We start from the raw sequence: 19,492 nt of genomic DNA, 5'->3' as shown, positions 1-19,492 counted from the left end.
GGTATTAACTGGGAGGATTCAACCTAGTACTCCTAGATTAAAACATCTTTTTTTTTTCCATCCAGTACTGGGAATCAAACTCATGACCTTGAGTTTGCCAGGCAGGCACTGTGCCACTGAGCTAAATCCCCAGCCCTTGAAACATCTCTCTGATGATAGAAGCAGTGTTGTTATTTATATGACAGGACGTGATGAAAATGGTTTCTTGAAATTTCAAGATTCTGAAAAAATTACCAACATAGGACTTGAGATGCTTTTCAACAGATGTGGCAGTTACCCTAAACTGTTCAGATCAATCTTAAATGATCTATTAATTAACTCTGCCCAGCTTTTGGGCTAATTTCCCCTGGTGTTATTGTCATTATCCTTCAGACAAGTTAATTTGCTTCATTTTTAAAGATGGATTATCTTAGCGTAAGGGAGGACAAATGATGGCTTCCTCTTCCAGAATACAGGCATGTCATGCTGTTTTATTGGTCATATGTGTTCCCATTCCCTATTGCCGAGGCCTCTCACTGAGGAAAATACTGCTGTAGACAAATTGCTGGCTACTGTCACTGTTACTCCCTCAGATACCTTTCAGCAGTCTTCTGCTTCACATGCCACCTTTCATCAAAATGTTCTGCCTTTCCAAACAGTTCCATCTGATCTGGGAACAGGCCTGAGAAATTGTTAAACAATGCTCTTCATGTATAATACACCTTCCCTCACCTTCTATGAAGGTCAATCCCCAAGGGTTACACCCCAATCATCTTTTGCAGATGCATGTCACTCACATTCTTGAATTTGGTTCTTTATGCTGGGTCCATGTTTCAGTGGACTTTGCTCAGGATTCATTTTTGCTTCTGCTTACGGTGGTGAAGCAGTGATACATGTCATTGTTCATTGCCTGGATGCCTGCAGTGCCTTTGGTTGCCTATCAGTACTTAAGACTGACAATGGCCCAGCATATACAAGTGCTGCTTTCCAAAGGTTTTGTAAAACTTTTCATATTTCCCTTACAACAGGGATTCCTTAAAACCCTCTAGGTCAAGGAATTGTTGAATGCATTTACTGTGCGATCAAACTTCAATTACTAAAACAAAAGGGGAAATTTTTTGCTTATGAAATTGACACCTCATATAGAGGTGAGACTTCACTTGGCAGTATATACTATTAACTTTTAAATTCTACAAAAGATGGAAGTAAAAGCAGCAGAAAGACAATTCTATCAGGTAAAAGAAAAAGGGATAGGAAGGGTCCTTTGGAGAGATCTCCACACTGGACAATGGAAGGGACCCAGTCAGCTACTTACCTAGGGTACAGAGTATGCTTGTGTTTTTCCAGAGAATGCTGAGTGACCTATTTGGGTACCAGAACATGCTATCAGGCTGTACCATGAACTCAGATCTGGAGAAGAAGTTGGTTCTACCTTTTGGGGAGCTGGTGTGCAGTCCTGTGACAGTGATACCTCAGAGATCGCTCTACAGCTGATAGACGAGGATAAAGCTAAACTTGACCTGGGGCCAACCAAAAAATTAATCTAGAAGGCCCAGGAAATAGTAATCTAAATGGTAATTAAAGATATTACTAGGTAGAGGGCATGGTGGTGCATGCCTATAATCCCAGCACTTGGGAGGCTGAAGCAGGAGGATCCTTGTGAGTTCCAAACCAGCCTGGGTTACAAAGTGAGCTCAAGACCAGCGTGAACTACATAGTGAGACCCTGTCTCAAAAAGACAAAAGAAGATATGAATAGGTGATAGAGTATATAGAGATAACTGAGCTGAAAGTTACCAGTATTCCTGATAGAATAAAATACAAAAAATTTATATATTCATTACAGATAAAGGATTGTATCCCATCCACTTTTTTTGCCTTTTTGAGACAGGGCCTCACTATGCAGTTCAGGCTGGCTTAGAGCTCACTTTGTAAGCCAGGCTGATCTTGAACTTACAAGGATCCTCCTGCCTCAGCCTCCCAAGTGCTGGGATTACAGGTGTGCGCCTCCACACCTGGCCATCCAAAGTTTTTGATAAGAGATCTCTGCTAATTGACAAACAGAAAAATGTGACTAGTCTATTTGTAATTATAAATTCTAAAAATTGTAATAATTACTATAGTTCAATATGGTCTAGAATATAAGTGCAGTCTGATTTTATAAGATGTTAAGAAGTCTGTTCATTTGTTCTGTGTACTTGTTCATGTGATTATCATTCTGTGAACAGCTGTTCCCCTTTATTTTCAGCTCAACAATTTTTCTTTTAGCATTTGTTCAGAATACAATTTGGATTATAGACTTAAAAGCATGATTTCATCTGAGTTACTGGCTGGTTTAAGTGATATCAAAATTGGTTTTCTCACAGTCCATCAAAATTAAGATATTTAACCACAGTTCCTCAGGGTGAGGAAAAACTATTGGGCAGGACTGCAATTGGTGAATAGAGGAGTAGCCAACCTTTGTTCATTAATAAGGTGCTCCCAGTGATCTCATAGTCTCTTGGGAGACACCCCCAATAATTTGGTCATGGACAAAAGATAAAGTTTTCCAGAAAAAATAAATAAGGTTTCCTCATAAAAGATGCTTTTGGTACAAAACTAAATTAAGAAACAGCCAGGGATATAGCTTGCCAGGTGGTAGAACACCCACCTGGCAAGCACAAGGTCCTGAGTTCAATTTCCAGTACAAAAAAAAAAAAAATCAGATCAGGGACAGTCTGTGATGGAAGGATGGGAAGGCAGGAAGGTCAGAAGCAAACACAAAATAGCACAGAGAACTCCAAGAAGTGAAGGATATGTCATCATGACTCCAGAAATAGTCTAATGATTTATATATGCTGTTTTCAAACTACTTACATGGGGGCTGGGGATTTAGCTCAGTGGCACAGCGCCTGCCTGGCAAGCACAAGGTTGTGAGTTTGATTCCTGGTATTGGAAAAACACACACACACAAAAAAAAAACAGAAAAACAAACTACTATATGAATGAAACATCAAATTGCACATTTTAAATGTAAATTAAGAAACAAAGGTTTTCACATGTGTATGGTAATTCAGCATTGCTAATCTCATGATGTATGAAATGTATTCACAATTCCAGATATACGTCTTGGGCTGGAGATATAGCTCAGTGGCACAGGACCTGCCTGGCAAGCACAAGGTCCTGAGTTTGAGTCCCAGTACCAAAAAACAAAAAAACTGGGGCTGGGGATTTAGCTCAGTGGCACAGTGCCTGCCTGGCAACTGCAAGGTCATGAGTTCAACTCCCAGTACTGGAAAAAACAAAACAAAACAAAAAAATCCCAAAACTGAGAGCTCAGATGTATAGGTCTTCCAAAATGCAAAGCAAAGATTGCTTATGATAAGACTTTTCATTTAGATTCAGACCTCTGCCTTTAACAAAAACTTATGTATATCTTATCAAAGGATAACAAATTAGGCAAAAATTTCTTATGTACTAGATAGAGGTGATTGGTTAAAAGGGTTACGTCAAAATGAAAATTTAAGTACATTACAAAATGTCATGATTGTCATTCAGCAATGTTTTTTTTTTCTCAGTAATGTTATGTATGGTTTTGACTTGTAGAATTCTGTGTAAAAATATGTAACTGTTATCTGTTAAAATTCCATAGGGACTTAAATGATAGGCTATCCATGGTTGTTAGAAAATAGCAGTTCCATTTTATATTCTAAGGAGGTTAATACTCAGATAGATAGCAATGTTTAGATTACTGCCTCCATTACTGTGTAATGTCATTAAGCTTCTCTTGTGAATGTTTATCCACTGGTCCACAGACCAAAAATTAGAAAAGTAAATGGGCTAAGAGGGGGTAACCAATATTTTTGCCCTAGCCCTCCAAGGTCAGCATGAACCCAGGATAAAAGAGAACCTATGAGATGCTATGGCATTCTGTAATTCAGTTGAGTCCCTGATTTTCTTTTTTTTTCTTTTAAAGTTTTTTTCTGGTACCAGGAATCGAACTTACAACCTTGCACTTGCCAGGCAGGCACTTGTGTCACTGAGCGATATCCCCAGCCCCCGAGTCCCTGATTTTCTGATCAAGGAGATTATGGGACCATAGAGGAAAGTGATTTGAGCATGTACACTGTGCCTAAGGAGGGTTACCTGGAGAGAAAAGGTCTCTCAAGCTTTCACAGAAAGCAACTTGGTCAGACAATGGCTGTGACTCATCCAGATGGCTGACACTAACAGTGGATCTGAGAGCTGCATGGATCCAAGGTAATCCTGAGGAGCCTTAATTGACCTTGATAGCAAAAATTAATATGGATCTTGCCTTAACTTGGTCTTAAATATCCAGCAGAAAAGTGTAACCACAAGATGTATAAAAAGCAATGCCATAGTAAGTTGTTAGCTGTAAAGGGTTCAGATCACCAACAAATTCAATTGCCAGCTAGACTGGTAACTGACCACTGTTATGGATATTTGGACTGTATTCTCCAAGCACAGCTTTTCCAGCTTCACCTAAACACCCATCATTTACAAAGGAGAAGAGCGATTTTAGGAGCAGCTGAAGCTGGAAAGTACGCGTGCAGGATGAAACCAGCCCAAGAATTTGGAGGCTCTTGGAAGCTTAACTGATTGCTGGGCAGAGAGGCTGAAATTATCAACCCCTGGAGGGTATAAATAAACGCTCTGCAGTTCCTCTCCTAGGCTGAAGAGAGAGGGGACCTCTACCTGACCCAGTTATTTGTGTATATTTTCCTCATTCTCACTGCTGTTCCTTCCAGGGGTACAGCAAGAGCCCAGTGGATCCCTACACAGCATACCTAGAAACTTTAGAAATGGGATGCACAGAACTGTAGCCAGGAAGTGAAGGACAGAGGAAAAGAGCCTTGAGACCTCAAGTATGCTTCCTACCTTATAAATGGGAAGGTGAATGTGGGGGATGCACGAACAGCTCATGAAAGGGTGGTACACTCAACTTTGGTGGAAGGGACAAATCCTTGCAGCACTTTTTTTTTTTTTTTAAGCACAGAACAGGCAAATATCTGTTACTATATTATTTGTATTAACCATAGTGACAGGTCCCGAGAATGAGGTGCCTGTGGATGAAAAGGTAAAAGAGATAAGAAAAACAGGAGAGGCAAAAGTCTGGGATCAGGGGGCTTACAGCCTCTGGGACTGCGGCCCCAATCACGCCTCTCAATCGCCTTTTATTCAAACCCAGCACGTAACTCAGACCAACAGGAGAAATTCATTATCCCTTTCCATTTCTGCCTCTCAGCTGATGGTAACAATCCTCAGGCGAGCCTCCCACACCCCGCACCACGTGCACTCAGCATGGCTGGGGGTCATAAGCCAACCGTTGGTAATCGGTTCATTAGCAATCACAGTCCTTCCCCCACATGTTCCCCTTTTCGTTTTAATGCAATTCTTTGAAGCATCAACGAGAAGGTTACCAACTGTTTTCTGTTTCTCAGCATTTCCTGGATGAACTTCGCTAGATTAAGGGGATGAGGCAAAGTACAATGATAATATCACAAGAAATGACAAGGGATGTTTGCAAGAAGAACATAATTCAGAGTCCATAACAATAATTAGCCTTCAATCTACATCTTGAGATCACACTTGTCTGCTGGATATCTAAGACTGAGTTAGAGTGAGACTTGTATAAATAAAAGTTTTAACCTTTTATTATCTATCAGGGTCAGTGAGGTCTCCTCAGGAATCTTCCTGGAACCAAATGCTGCATCTCTTGATTTTCTGTGTCAGCCATTTGGATGAGTCATGGCAATTGCTTGACCAAGGTACTTTTCTGTGAAAGCCTGAGAGATTTTTTCTGTCTTACTGACTCTCCTTAGGCACACTATAGTCATAGAATCACTTTCCTCTGTGGTCCCATAATCTCCTTGATCAGAAAATCAAGGACTCAAGTGAGTTATAGGGTGTCATAGTAGAGGTTCTCTTATGTCCTGAGTCTGTACTGACCTCAGAGGACATAGCCAAAATATTGGCTGTGTTTTTAGCCCAAATTAGCTATCTGATATTTAGCCTCCAGATCTCAGTTGTTAAACATCCAGCAGAGAAGATCAATAATATAAGATCGTAACAAGGGCAACAAGCCTAACATTATAATATAATCTAAATAGGGGCTGGGGATTTAGTTCAGTGGCAAAGCATCTGCCTGGCAAGCGCAAGGTCGTGAGTTCGATTCCTGGTACCAAAAGAAAAACAAAAATATAATCTAAATAGCAAACACCTTTGAACATACAAATGGAACCATAATTTTTTAACAACTGTAGATATTCCAACATTCAAATCTTAATAGAATATTAACAAACAACAATTACATATATCCACCCAGAAATTTAACAATCAAAACCTTATGTGACATTAACCATACTATTGATCTGAAATAACAGAGGCAGTAAATAAAGCTTAACGCTACTATCTATCTGAATATCAGACACCTTAGAACATAAAATTAAACTGTTGTTTTCTTTTCTTTTTTTTTTTTTGTGGTACCGGGGATCAAACTCATGACCTCACGCTTGCTAGGCAGGCACTGTGCCACTGAGCTATATCCCCGGCCCCTGAAACTGTTGTTTTCTTAACAACCATTAACATCCTATCATTTAAATCCCTCTATAATGTTAACAGATAATAATTACATGTTTGTACACTGAAATCGGAAACCAAATCCACACATAACATTGCTGCATGACAGTCATGACATTTTGTAACATACTTAAAATTGCATTTTGACATAACCTAACCCTCTCAACCAATCATCTTTATCTAATACATAAGCTTTTCCCCAATCTGTTATCATTTAATGAAATACACATAAGTTTTTTAAAGGCAAAGGTCTGAATTTGAACAAAAGTCTCATCCGTAAGCAACCCTTGCTTTACCTTTTGAAGAACTATACATCCGGAAGCATGAATACATTTCAATACACTATGAAATTAATAATACTAAATTATTATACACATATGAAAACCTTTGCTTCTTACTTTAGTTTTGTACTAAGAACATCTTTCATGAGAACACCTTATTTTTTATTTTTTTCTGGAACACTTTTAACCATCACCAAATTACTGGGGGTGTCTCCCAAGAGACTCTGGAGATCATTGGAGGCTCCTTATTAATGAACAAAGGTTGGCCACCCCTTTATTCACCAATTGGAGTCCTACCCAACAATGTTTCTGCTCAAGGATTATAGTTAAATATCTTTATTTAAATATCTTCATTTAGACTAGCTGGTAATTTAAGAGAAAGCATGCTTTTAGATTTGCACCCCAATTGTATCATGAAAAAATTTTGTTGAGCTCAAAAAGAACAGCTGTTCACAAAATGGTAGACAAACATGTAACAAGTACACAGAACATACAAACATTTACACAAAATCAGAGTGCACTCAAACAAACCTTTTACCAAATCATACTGTAGTAATTCTATTACAATTTTAAAAATTTATAATTTGAGTATCTGTCATTATAAATGGTCCCCGTGTATTATGCAGACCAAGAAGCTATCTAAATTCAATACCACAAATTAATACAGGCCTATATGCCTGATTCTATAAAGTCAATGCCTATCATAGTGGCTATGACAGCCAACACGGCTAAAAATATATTACCAGCTATAAATATTTTCCACTGAAACGCAGCCAGCTCTCCAGACGATGGGTTACTTTCTTAAGTTGTTCCTAAATTGGGGGGTTATGCTTTCTGAATGCTCCTGATTATTATCCAAGGCTGGTGCTGTAGTGGCATCACTCTCCTTTTTTCCACGGGAGGATTCAGATCTTATCTGACTCTTTCATGGCTCATGTCGAGGTTTAATTCTTCTAGCAGGTAAGCACACTTTATCTCCTGAATCTGTAATGACACAAGAAAATCCTTTCCCCCAAATTTGAACCTTTTTCCCATTTCCCAGTATCAACATCTTTCCAAAAGATTTCCATCTATTTTCAGTTGTAACTCAGGTCTTTTATCTCCTATAGAGGTTAGCCAAAAAATTCCTCCTCCAATACTTGCAAACCCCCCCCCCCCACGCTCCATGGGAACGGCACGACCTTCCACATATGGAAGAAGCAACAATTGGGCTATAGGCTGTCCTGCTTCAACCCGACACGGCAGTGCATCATAACCAGAATCCCATCCCCAGAATCACAATCCATTACTCCTATCTGCATTACAATCCCCTTTGAAGTCAAACTACTTCCTCCCACAATCAAACCAACTGATTCCTCTCACAGAGGCCCATAAATCCTGGTTCTGATCTTTGGAATTCCCAAAGCAGGAGACAACATGACATTCTCTAAGGAGGGGATATCTAATGCTGCGCTACCTCTGGTGGCGGCAAAGAGATCACCGACTCTGCTTGGGCATGGTTGTAACTCTCGCTGGCTAGAAATGCTTGGTAGCTTCCCGTATTGTTTATCCTTGGGCCCTGGGCTGGGCTCAAGCTGAAGTTTCCTGCCAGTATCAGAGGAGCACCATTTTTGTGATATTTTGATTGACACTGACTAGCCCAGTGCCGTCTTTTTGACACCCAGGACAAACCTTCATGGGTAAAGAATCTTCTGAAATATTAACCTTTCGTTTCATCCAGTCATCCATTCTTTGTCTTGCTGGTCTACACTCCTTTTTCGCGTGCCCTGTTTTACCGCCCTCGAAACGTTTAACATTCTTTTGAGTACAAGGGCTGTTTCCCTTTAAAGCAGCTGCAAGCAATCCTGCTTTAAAGTTTCTGATCCTATATCCCGACAAGCTTTTACATACTTATCCAAAGTAACATCCTCAGAGGCCAAAGAATCACATATGGGGGCTGAGGGTTGTGCCGGGTCCTCATTTCCTATCACCTGTAAAATCTCTTACTTTCTTTTTTTCCCCGAAACATAAAATTTCCCATGACCCTGATGAATAATCCCGGAGACCGGGTTTACCTGCCCGCCGGTCCGTCGAGCACTGACTTAATTTCCTTAATTCCCTTTGCTGGTCTCGAAGACTTACTTTCGTACCCTAGTCTCCTAGACTTACTTTCGTACTCAGGTCCCTAATTTCTTCATCCTAGTCTCGAAGACTTACTTTTGTACTCAAGTCCCTGTACGTGGCACCATATGTTGATATTAACTGTGGTGACAGGTCCCGAGAACGAGGTGCCTGTGGATGAAAAGGTAAAAGAGATAAGAAAAACAGGAGAGGCAAAAGTCTGGGATCAGGGGCTTACAGCCTCTGGGACTGCCGCCCCGACCACTCCTCTCAATTGCCTTTTATCCATTCATTATCCCTTTCCATTTCTGCCTCTCAGCTGATGGTAACAATCCTGGGGCGAGCCTCCCACACCCCGCACCACGTGCACTCAGCACGGCTGGGGATCATACGCCGACCATCGGTAATTAGTTCATTAGCAATCACAGTCCTTCCCTCACACTATATTCCATTACCATGATGAATAAATAAATCAAAATATATATATAAATCAGATATGGTTAATTTTTCAGGTCTGAAAATAAAGTGGGTTTTTTTTTTTTTTTTTTTTTTGGTCTTTTTGAGACAAGGTCTTGTTATCCAGTTCAAGCTGGCCTTGAGCTCACTTTGTAGCCCAGGCTGGTCTTAAACTTGCAAGGATCCTCCTGCCTCAGCCTCCTGACTGCTGGGATTACAGGTGTGCGCTACCACGCCCATCTCATGTTTTTTTTTTTTTTTGTTCTCGTTTTTTTTTTTCGACAGTCTTGCTATGCAGTTCTGGCTGGCCTTGAATTCTTGGTGATCCTCCTGTCTCATCCTCTCCATTGCTGAGATTACAGGCTTGTGCCACCAAACCCAGATAATTCTTGTTCATAGGCTAGTCCTCAAAAATCTGGAGAATGTGTGTGAACATGATCAGAGTATGTCAAGGGCATGTATGAATCTGCCAAAATGAAATTCATGGATCTGTATAAGCAGTTTGAAGAGGTGAAAAAAAATTTCTAACCTCCCGGGCATAGTGGCACACTCATGTAATCCCAACACTCGGGAATAAAAATTGGAGCCAGCTTGGGCTACTCAGTGAGGTTGTCTCAAAAAAATTTTTTTAGGAAGGTTCAGCTCAGCTGCTGGCCGCACCTACTGAGGAAAGTAAGAAATAGCTCCAGCTCCTGGAAGCATAATCTTCCAAGTAAAACTGACTTGCGTCGGGATCACAGGAATGCTTGTTTTAAAATGTAGGAATCAGGAATTCGCACTTTCCAGCACAAGGTTAACGCCGCCAACAAACGCGACGCTTCTTAGGCAAGCACGTCTTAGGCACCCGGCTGCCTTGTAGCCTTCCTTCCGGTGGGTTTCTGACGTCACCAGCCCGCGCCGGAAGGACCCTCGTGCTGCCTAGGAGACGGGACGCGAGGAGGACAGCTGACCGAGCCGGGCGGGCCGCGCCCACCTGGTCGCCATGGAGCTTCCTCCAGGGCAGTGCGAGGTTCCCCGCGCCCTAGATGATGACTCGGACCCAGAACCTGAGCCGGACCCGGACGCGCAGGCCGAAGCCTACGTGGCCCGCGTGCTTGGCCCGCTGAAGCCCGGACTGGCTCTCCCGCGCGCCTCGTTACTGTCCACGCCCGCAGCAGCCCCTAGCGCCCTGGAGCCCAGGGCCGCATCCAGGGTCCCGCCGGTGGGTGCGCCGGGCCTGCTGAGCCTGCCTCCGGAGCTGCTCCTCGAGATTTGCGCCTACCTGGACGCGCGCCTCGTGCTCCATGTCCTTCCGCGCGTGTGCCACGCACTGCGCGACCTTGTGCGGGACCAGGTCACCTGGAGGCTCCGCGCGCAGCGCCGCGTCCGCGCGCCCTACCCAGTGGTAGAAGGTGGGGGCCGGGAGTCCAGCCCAGGGCAGGCTTGTGGTGGGAGAGGGGCACCCGGCTGCCACGTACAGAGTCTGATGCGGGCTTCGTGGCTGTTCTGGCTCTGGCTGGGGAGGTTGAAGTTGTTTCTGGTGGTGCCAAAGTCTTTGGCCCCTATAGCGTTTCACCAAGAGAATCAGAGCTGGGCTTGGCTCTGGAGTCCGTAACCCTTGAAAGAGCCTAAGGTTCAGGGGCTCAAATACTTAATACTAGCTATTATAGATCTTCAAGCCGGGCGTCTGAACTGTCATCTTAGAGAGGGGCTGGTTCTCCTTCTTGGCTTCTTTGGTTCCTGAGAAAGAAGACAGTTTAGGGAGCTTGCATTATTATTGTTGATCCTGATATTATTGGATCTACAGGCCCTTGAGTCCACACGAGGTACAAGTTGGATAGTTGATTACTAACCAGAAAAGTGATTCTGCAGAGGGGTGGGGTTCCTACATAAGTGATTCTCAAGGTGTTGACATCTGCACCCTGCAATTGGACTCTTCCAAAAGTTTGAAAAATGCAGATGCTTGTGCTAGGCACGGGGGTGCACGCTTGAATTCTACACTTGGGAGGCTGAGGCAGGAGGATCTCCACGAGTTCAAGGCCAGCCTGGACTATGATCATGAAACCTTGTCTCAAGAAAATGAGGAGCCAGGCATGGTTGCTCACTCACACCTGTGATCCCAGCACTTGAGAGTCTGAGGGGAGAGGATCACCGAAAGTTTGAGGCCACCATGGGCTACAAAGTGAGTTCAAGGCCAGGCTGAAATACAAATCCCAAGTACTGGGATTACTTAGGCATGTATCACTATGCCTAGCTAAATTTTTATTTTTATTAGTACATGTTTGCAGTACATAATGATTACATTCATCATGGAGTGTTGCTACATAACTTAACACATCTTAAATCTTTTTATTTTCCCTTCCCTCTGGAAGAGTGTTGTCAATGCCCCAATTTTTGGAAACAAGGGTAAGGAGTTTTCTTAACCTGCTGGGAGGTAGTTAGTCAGATGGCACCAGGGTTAGTGCCTGGGCCTGCCTGGGGTGGGGCAAGGGATCCAGGTGGAGTTCTTTTTCTGAAATATGGTCTATGTTGTTCAGGTTGGCCTTGAACTCATTGTGTAGCGCATGGTGGCCTCAAACTTGCAGTGATCCTCCTGCCTCAGCCTCCCAAATGCTGGGGTTACAGGCGTGCACCACCCTGCCAGGCTCAGCTGAGGATCTGTACAGGTTGGGTGTAGGTTGGGCGCCCGGGAAACTGGTTCCCACCAGGGACCCTGCTCATGGTGCCCCACAGAGGAGGACTTCGACTGGCCAACCGCCTGCATTGAGCTGGAGCAGCACCTGGCACGCTGGGCTGAGGATGGGCGCCAGGCCGAGTACTTCTGCCTGGCTGATGGGCACTTTGCTTCCATTGACTCAGTGCTGCTGCTTCAGGTGAGGTGTGCTCAGTGTGGGGGCAGGCACAGGAGTGCCAAGGGGGCCCCAACAACATCTCCTGCTGCCCTCCCAGGATGGGACACTCTGTCTGTCGGGCTCTCGAGATCGAAATGTCAACCTGTGGGACCTGCGGCAGCTCGGGGCAGAGCCCAGCCGGGTTCTGGTCAAGGCCTTGGGCACCCAGGAGGGCAGCACTCACAAGGTGAGGGGCCATGGCAGGGAGGAGGCAAGAGGAGCGGGTAGGGTCTGCTGGCCAGGAGCCTGGGGTTTTGTTGTTGTTTTGGGACAGGGTTGCACTATGTAGCCCAGGTGGCCCAGCACTCACAGTGTTTCTCCTGCCTCAGCTTCCCTAATGATGGGATTACAGGAGTGTGCAACCATTCCTGGCAAGAGCCTGGGTTTTGGTGCCAGACTGTGTAGATTTGCATCTGGCTGTCTACTGTTGTATGGTTTTGGGTGAGATGTGACTTTTCTGTGCCTCACTTTCCACTTTCCTCACTTTCTATCCAGTGGGCAGTGAGGATGAGAATGAGTGAATGTGAACTGTGCATTAATATGAGCGTGTTAATTGTGGGCTTTGGCACATAGTAGGTGCTCAATAGAGGTAAGCTATACCTCGAGAGGCCCAGTAGGGGCAGTGAAGAGGCTGCCTTTGGGGACCAGCAGCCCTCAGCTCTTTTATGAGAAGTCGCAGAGAGCTGGCATGATGGTGCACACTTGTAACCCCAGCACTCAGGAGCCTGAGGCAGGAGGATCTCCACAAGTTTGAGGCCAGCCTGGGCTACATAGCAAGACCCTGTCTCAAAACAAACAAACAAACAAACAAACAAAAAAGTGTCAGTGGAGGGGCACCTCCACCAGTCATCAAGGTGGCCCAGGCATATGGCCAGCAGATTAGGTCTTAGGTTCAAATCTCCACTGTGCTATGTTCTGACTATGTGACCCTGGGTGAGAGACTTAACTTCTCTGTGGCTCAGCCTCGTAATGTATATTTAAAAACGATATGTACATGATAGCACCATTCCCAGAGGCTTTGATGAGGAGTAAGTTCATCAGCTGCCCATACTCTGGGCAAAATTTTTTTTTTTGAGTCAGGGTCTCATTATGTAGTCCAGGCTGGCCTTGAATTTGAAATCTCCTGCCTTTGCTTCCCAAGTGCTGCGATTACAGGCCTGTTCCACCACACCTGACTGAGGCTGCATTCTTTTGTTTTTGGTTTTTTGAAACAGGGTCTCACTATGTAGCCCAGGCTGGCCTTGAACTCGTGGGTGATCCTCCTGTCTCAGCCTCCTGAATGCTGAGATTACAGGTGTGTGCCACCATGCCCAGCTGAGGCTGCACTCTTAATCATATTTCCACACAGCCTCAGACTACTACTGGTGCTAAGTTCCTGCAGAAGAGAGAGATGTTACTGAGAGGGTGTGTGCATGCCCCAGGGTCCAAAGCCAGACCTCCCCCAACCCTGTTTTTACCCAGGTTTGGACTGGCTCTGAGTCGTTGGGTCATTTGCCTTCCTGCTTTGGTCCTGTGGGATGGGGATGTGAAGTTAGAGTTGTATGTTGTATGACAGTGTATTTCACAGTGGACGTCAGGGAGGGAAAGATGTGTGGCTTCAGGTGAATCTGGTGACCTCTGTGAGCCTTGTCTGCAAAAAACAAGAAGCACCCAGCCTCGCGCCCATGGGCAGTGGGGAAGAGAGGGCAGGGTGTGACTGCTGTCCCTTCCTGCAGGGCTGGGTGTGGTCGCTGGCGGCCCAGGATCACCATGTGTGCTCTGGCTCCTGGGACAGTACTGTCAAGCTGTGGGACATGGCGGCTGATGGGCAGCAGTTCGGTGAACTAAAGTAGGAGGGGAGGGGGTCTGGCAGGGATGTGGGGCTGGTAGGGCCCTGCCTGGCCACTGGCCCAACACTGCGGTCTGTGTGTCCCCAGGAGCAAGGCGGCGGTGCTTTGCCTGTCCTACCGGCCTGACATCCTGGTGGCCGGCACCTATGACAAGAAGGTGACCATCTACGACCCCAGAGGTGGGCTGGGGGTCCTGGGGCCCAGGTGGGGAAGCACAGGGCCACTTGGGGTTTTAGAGTCATTAAAAGGTGACAAAGTCACCCAGCCAGGTGCTCATCCTGAGAGAGGTTTGGGCTGTACCATGGCTACACAGGCAGGTGGGGCAGGGGACACAAAGGCCTGGGGTCGGGGTACGATCTTGGCTCCCCACATCCTAGCTCTGTGACCCTAGGCAAGTTGAGCCAGTGTTTCCCTATCAGTGGTACAACACGTGGGGAGAACGCCGGCGACGTTTCCATTCCCAGATACAAACCCTTGTGAGGCCCGCAGCCTCGGGGTTAACAGCAGGGATGGTACTGAACACGCTGGTAGACCTGGGTGTGACTCAATGGCAGCGCTCTGCTCTGGCACATGCAAGGGCTCAGTTCCATCCCCAGCAGCAGGAAGAAAATCAGATTAAACAAGTTAGTTTCCACGAGTCATCTAGAACAAGCCAGGTGTAGTGGGCCAGCGCTTGGGAGGCTGTGGCGGGAGGATCACAGTGAGTTCAAGGCCAGCCTAGAGTATCCTGTCTCAAAACAAAACAAAACAAAAAAAAACCCAAAACATGTAGAACAAAGACTGCCTGCACACAAGTCTTTCCAGTGTTTTATTCCTCCTTTTGTCGAATTGAAGGACGCTGAATACCTTTTGTCCACGCAGAGCTGTAGCCAGGCCTGGGATAGGAGAAGAGCTTCCTTGGCAGAGGGACAGGAAAGAGCCAAGACCTGGGGGGTCCCAGATCCAGCTAGGAGGGAGCCGGGGAGACTGTCGGCTGCGGGGAGGGGGCGGAGCAACCTGAGGGGTTCACCAGGGCACACGGTGTCCTGGGATCCCCAAGAGGGCCTGGGTGTCTCCGAGGGGCTCTGATGTTCCCCTCCTTGGCCCGCATCACCTTCCAAGCTGGCCCAACCCTGCTGAAGAGCCGGCGGCTGCACTCGAGCGCAGTGCTGGCGCTGCTGGCGGACGACAAGCACATCATCTCGGGCAGTGAGGACCACACCTTGGTGGTGTTTGACCGCCGCACCAACAGCGTCCTGCAGAGACTGCAGGTGGGCGCCTCCCTCCCCTTCTCCCCGCCTCCCTGGGGATGGGAGGCCCAGCTGCTATCCGAAGCCCACCTGAGCCTCTCTGTCCTCTTTCCTCCCACAGCTGGACTCCTACCTGCTCTGCATGTCCTACCAGGAGCCCCAGCTCTGGGCTGGTGACAACCAGGGCCTGCTGCACGTGTTCGCCAACCATGACGGCTGCTTCCAGCTTGTCCGGGTCTGCATGGGCCCCATGCCTTCTGTCCCTTCCCTGGTCTCCTTCCCACCCCCCCTTCTTGCCCCTGAGTGGTGGTGGTAGAGCTGTCCCTGACTGTCACCTGTGTCTCCTTCCACAGTCCTTTGATGTGGGCCACAAGTCTCAGATCACAGGGATCAAACACTCACTGGGGGCCTTGTACACTACATCCACTGACAAGACCATCCGGGTAAGGACGGCGGTCCGTGTGACCTCCCCTCTGACCTCGCTCGGGAGACGCCTCCCACCCTCTGACCATTGCTCCCTGACAGGTGCACGTGCCCACGGACCCGCCCAGGACCATCTGCACACGCAGCCACCACAACGTGCTGAATGGGGTAAGGCCTGGCCCGCGCCCTGCGCTGCCCTCCTGGAGCCCACGCTGCCCCTGACTTCTCTGTCTCTGCCACGCAGATCTGTGCCGAGGGCAACGTGGTGGTGGCCGCGTCCGGGGGCCTGTCGCTGGAGGTCTGGAGGCTGCAGGCCTGAGCCCGTGGACGTGGACGTTGGTCTACACTGCCAACAGGTGGGCTGAGCCTTGGCCTCTGCTCTTGGGGGATCCGAACCCCCACTGGTGCTGCCTCTGCCCCTGACCCACAGGCTGAGGACCCACGGAGTGCTGGCCATGGCTAGGCAGGGCCCCGTGGCTGGTCCCTGTGCCTGGGGAGGTGACACTGCAGTTCTGACCCACTTGGGGGTCTGCTCCCCACCCCTGGGCCCAGTTTGGTTGTGACTTCGCTGTTGAGCACTCAGGAGAATAAATCTGATGCACTCTGCAGGTGCTTGGCCCTGGGAAGCTTTGTGTGGGACACTACGGTGTGTGGCATGGGACAGAGTGGGAGATGGTGGCCTGGGGTGGGTACATGTGACAGCCGCAGCTGTGTGTGTGGGGCCCTGAGGACTCCGGGAGCCTGTGTCTACGGTGGTGCCTCTTTGTGCGTGACATGACCATGTGGCTGTGTGTGTGTGTGGATTGTGACATGAGCTGTAGATCTGTGTCTGCAGGGTGGTGACAGGGGCCATCTGCCCAGGCCACTGTGAGGTACGGGGAGGGGATGTTGGCATTGTGGGCCCTGGGGTGTGTGTGACCCTGGTGAGGGTGAGGAGGGAGGCTGGGCCCCACAAGCCCACAGTCCCTGCACCTCCATCTCAGCTGAGCCAGTCTGCGCCCCTAGGGAGCAATTGCTGTGTTTATTGAGGCTCCTGGGCTGGGTGCCGGCAGTATTGCTGTGGGGTCACAGGATGGCACAGGGCTTCTTCTCCTTGAAGGGGTTGGTAGCGGCCGGGATGCCCACAAGGAAGGGGTCGCTCTTGGCCTGCTCGGTGCAGAACTGCAGCAGGTCAGTGGCCGCCTTGGATACCTGCAGACCAAGCCAGCCAGCTGAAGCCTGGGTCCCCTGCCCCCTTGCCCAGGGGTGCCCACCGCATGCCGCCCCTGCACCCACATCCGCTCTCACCTTTATGCGCTCGATGCCTGCCTCCATCCGCAGCTGCTCTACGGCCCGGCGGGCCTGGCCGATGTCACTGCCAATGGCCACCTTGCTGGACATCTGGGGCGGGTGGGCAGAGTGTGAGCAATCCTTGGGCCACCCGAGGGTCCCCACGCTCCTCCCTTGCCTCCCTCGACCGGCAGTGCAGGTACCTCTCTGCAGACTCCTGCAGATGCTGGTGCTGATCCTCCTGCAGTGGCTGCCCCTCTGGCTCTTGCCCACAATGCCTGGCCTCTCCGCCCCTCTCTTCCCCACCTGCAGAGACTTTGAAGCTGGAACCCAGTGAAATGTCACCAGCAGCAGCAGCAGCAGCAGCTGCCATGGCAGAGGGGGTCCCTGCCCCAGGGGACCCAGAGGCTGCTCTGGTGTCACGTGGGCACCCCCTGTGTCCCTTGCCAGGTGAGGGAGCCTGCGGCTTCCTCCGAACTGCTGGGTCCCCTGCTAACTGTCCTCACCAGCCTGTGCCGCTGCGGGCAGCACACAGCAGGCTCCCAGCCCTGGTCCCCCGCGCTCCAGTCTGTGCTGTCCACACTGGTGTTACTCCTGGTGACTTGATCTACACCCTGGTGTCTATGGTGCCTTGGTCCTCACCCCCACCTACCTCTCCTTTGAGCCCCAGACCCCAGGGCCCATCCGTCCTCAGTTGCACCCCCCTCCAGTTGTCCTCCACTCTCCTGGCTGGGTGCCAACCTGGACTGTGTCCCCCGATCCCAACTGCGCAGGCCCAACCCCAGTGCTTCCCTCTGGTGCCCTCTTGTCTCAGGTGCCATCAGAGCAGCCTGAAAATGAAACTGTCAGTCTGGGCACTGCTCTCCCCTTTGTGCCACCTGGGCCCGTGCCCATCCTCATTCCCCTGGCCACCTACGCCAGTCGCCTGCTAGCTGGGTCATCAGCGCTCGCCGCCTCGCACCCTCCCTGACTGTGCTCTTACAGCAGCCAGTGCAAAAGTTAAAAACCAAAAAGAGTTAATCCCTCTTTTTTGTGGCACTGGGGATTGAACATATCCAGTGTTATTTATTTATTTATTTACTTATTATTTATTTATTTTCTGCTCCTTCAAGTGTTTTTTTATTTACTTATTTATTTACTTATTTATTTACTTACAGTCCTCCCCTCTTCTTGTTTTTTTGAGACAAGGTCTTGCTTTGTAGTGTGTTCAGGCCGGTATGAACTCACTGTGTAGCCCAGGCTGGCCTTTCAACTCTTAATGATCCTCCTGCTTCAGCCGCTTGAGTGCTGGGGTCACAGGTGTATGACACCATGCCTGGCTAATATTTTACTTTAAGATACAGCCTTGCTAAATTACCCAGGTTGGGGGCTCAAACTTGCAATTTTCCTGCCTTAGCCTTCTGAGCAGCAGGGTCTTTTTTAAATTTTTTTTTTTTATTTTTTTGAGACAGGGTCTTGCTGTGTAGTCAAGGCTGGTCCTGAACTCACCACCCAGGCTGGCCTCAAGCTCACAGTGATCCTTTTGCCTTGGTCTTCTGAGTGCTGGGATAATGGATATGTGCCACCACACTTGGGTACACTTCCAGTCCTTTTTATCTGTGTGTGTGTATGTGTGTGTGTGTGAGTGAGTGAGTGAGAGAGAGAGAGAGAGAGAGAGAGAGAGAGAGATGCTTGCTATGTAGTTCAGGCTGCCCTTGAAGTCACTGTGTAGCCCATACTGGCCTTGAACTCTTGGGAATCCTCTTGCCTCAGCCTCCCAAGTGCTGGGATTACAGGTGTGCACCTTTTAATCTTATTTTTTGAGATAAAGTCTTGCCAAATCACTGGGTTGCCCAGGCTAGCCTTGAATTTGCAACCCACCTGGCTCACCCTCCTGAGTAGTTGAGATCACAGTTGTGTACCAACATGCCCAGCTATGGGCCTCATTTTATTTTCTCTTTAAAGACCCTCTCTCCAAACACAGTCGCATTCTAAGGTACTGGGAGGCAGAGCTTCAGCAAATATTGTGGGACACAACTCAGCCCATGCCAAGCATATTTGCTGGGTTTTCTGTGGGGGTGGGATTGAACCCGGGCCTCATGCACAGTGGCCAGACGCTCTGCCGCTGAGCACAGGCCCAGCCTTTCTATGTGCCCAGCACTGTGCAGGAAACAAAAACCAAAAAGATAGCAGTGAAACAAGGAAAATCCCACCTGACAGAGCTGCTGGTTTTTTTTTTTTTTTTTGAGACGGGTCTCAATATGTAGCCTAGGCTGGCCTTGAACGCCTAGCAAACCTCCTGCCTCAGCCTCCCAAGTGGTGGGATGAGAGTTGTGCGCTACCATGCTCAGCTCGTCCTGGGAGCGTATTGGGAGGGGACAGCCATCTCTGGAGGGGCTCAGCACTGATGTGTCTGTGGTCTCAGCTGGGAGATAGGTTGCTGGAGAGGGAACCCGACAGGAGACCATGGATCTGCAACCTGTTTACAAGTAAGAGTTG

General features: G+C 48.1%; 2 protein-coding genes and 1 long non-coding RNA gene across 5 annotated transcripts; 1 reads left to right on the top strand and 2 right to left on the bottom strand.

Moving 5' to 3' along the window:
* Positions 1 to 7,067: 7,067 nt before the first annotated feature.
* On the bottom strand, positions 7,068 to 10,269 carry LOC102019386. Of its 2 annotated transcripts, none has more exons than XR_001233216.1 (3): positions 10,055 to 10,269; positions 9,035 to 9,109; positions 7,068 to 7,822 (listed from the first exon to the last, which is right to left on the bottom strand). It is a non-coding gene; the product is annotated as an uncharacterized LOC102019386 (long non-coding RNA). The 2 variants fall into 2 exon arrangements; XR_260331.2 differs by having other exon boundaries at positions 10,059 to 10,267.
* Positions 10,270 to 10,291: 22 nt separating this feature from the next.
* Fbxw9 (F-box and WD repeat domain containing 9) lies at positions 10,292 to 16,351 on the top strand. Its single transcript, XM_005381020.2, has 10 exons — positions 10,292 to 10,785; positions 12,107 to 12,246; positions 12,323 to 12,451; positions 13,980 to 14,092; positions 14,181 to 14,272; positions 15,195 to 15,343; positions 15,444 to 15,557; positions 15,676 to 15,765; positions 15,848 to 15,913; positions 15,990 to 16,351. Exons 1-10 carry the CDS (start codon positions 10,377 to 10,379, stop codon positions 16,062 to 16,064), a joined length of 1,377 nt encoding a protein of 458 aa, XP_005381077.1. The 5' UTR covers positions 10,292 to 10,376; the 3' UTR covers positions 16,065 to 16,351.
* A 91-nt stretch (positions 16,352 to 16,442) lies between these two features.
* Positions 16,443 to 18,191, bottom strand: LOC102019058 (guanine nucleotide-binding protein G(I)/G(S)/G(O) subunit gamma-7-like). 2 transcript variants are annotated; one of them, XM_005381019.2, is made up of 3 exons: positions 17,218 to 18,027; positions 17,033 to 17,125; positions 16,443 to 16,936 (listed from the first exon to the last, which is right to left on the bottom strand). In XM_005381019.2, the coding sequence occupies exons 2-3, from the start codon at positions 17,123 to 17,125 to the stop codon at positions 16,811 to 16,813; spliced, it is 219 nt and encodes a 72-aa protein (XP_005381076.1). In that variant the 5' UTR covers positions 17,218 to 18,027; the 3' UTR covers positions 16,443 to 16,810. The 2 variants fall into 2 exon arrangements, with proteins under 2 accessions (XP_005381076.1, XP_013367692.1); XM_013512238.1 differs by lacking the exon at positions 17,218 to 18,027 and adding an exon at positions 18,170 to 18,191 and having other exon boundaries at positions 16,443 to 17,125.
* Positions 18,192 to 19,492: the final 1,301 nt, after the last annotated feature.

This window comes from Chinchilla lanigera, unplaced genomic scaffold (assembly GCF_000276665.1).
Source record: "Chinchilla lanigera isolate Chin_1 unplaced genomic scaffold, ChiLan1.0 scaffold00014, whole genome shotgun sequence".
Lineage (NCBI taxonomy): Eukaryota > Metazoa > Chordata > Mammalia > Rodentia > Chinchillidae > Chinchilla > Chinchilla lanigera.
Note: the sequence above shows the minus strand (reverse complement) of the source record. Positions and strands in the feature narration are given on the sequence as shown.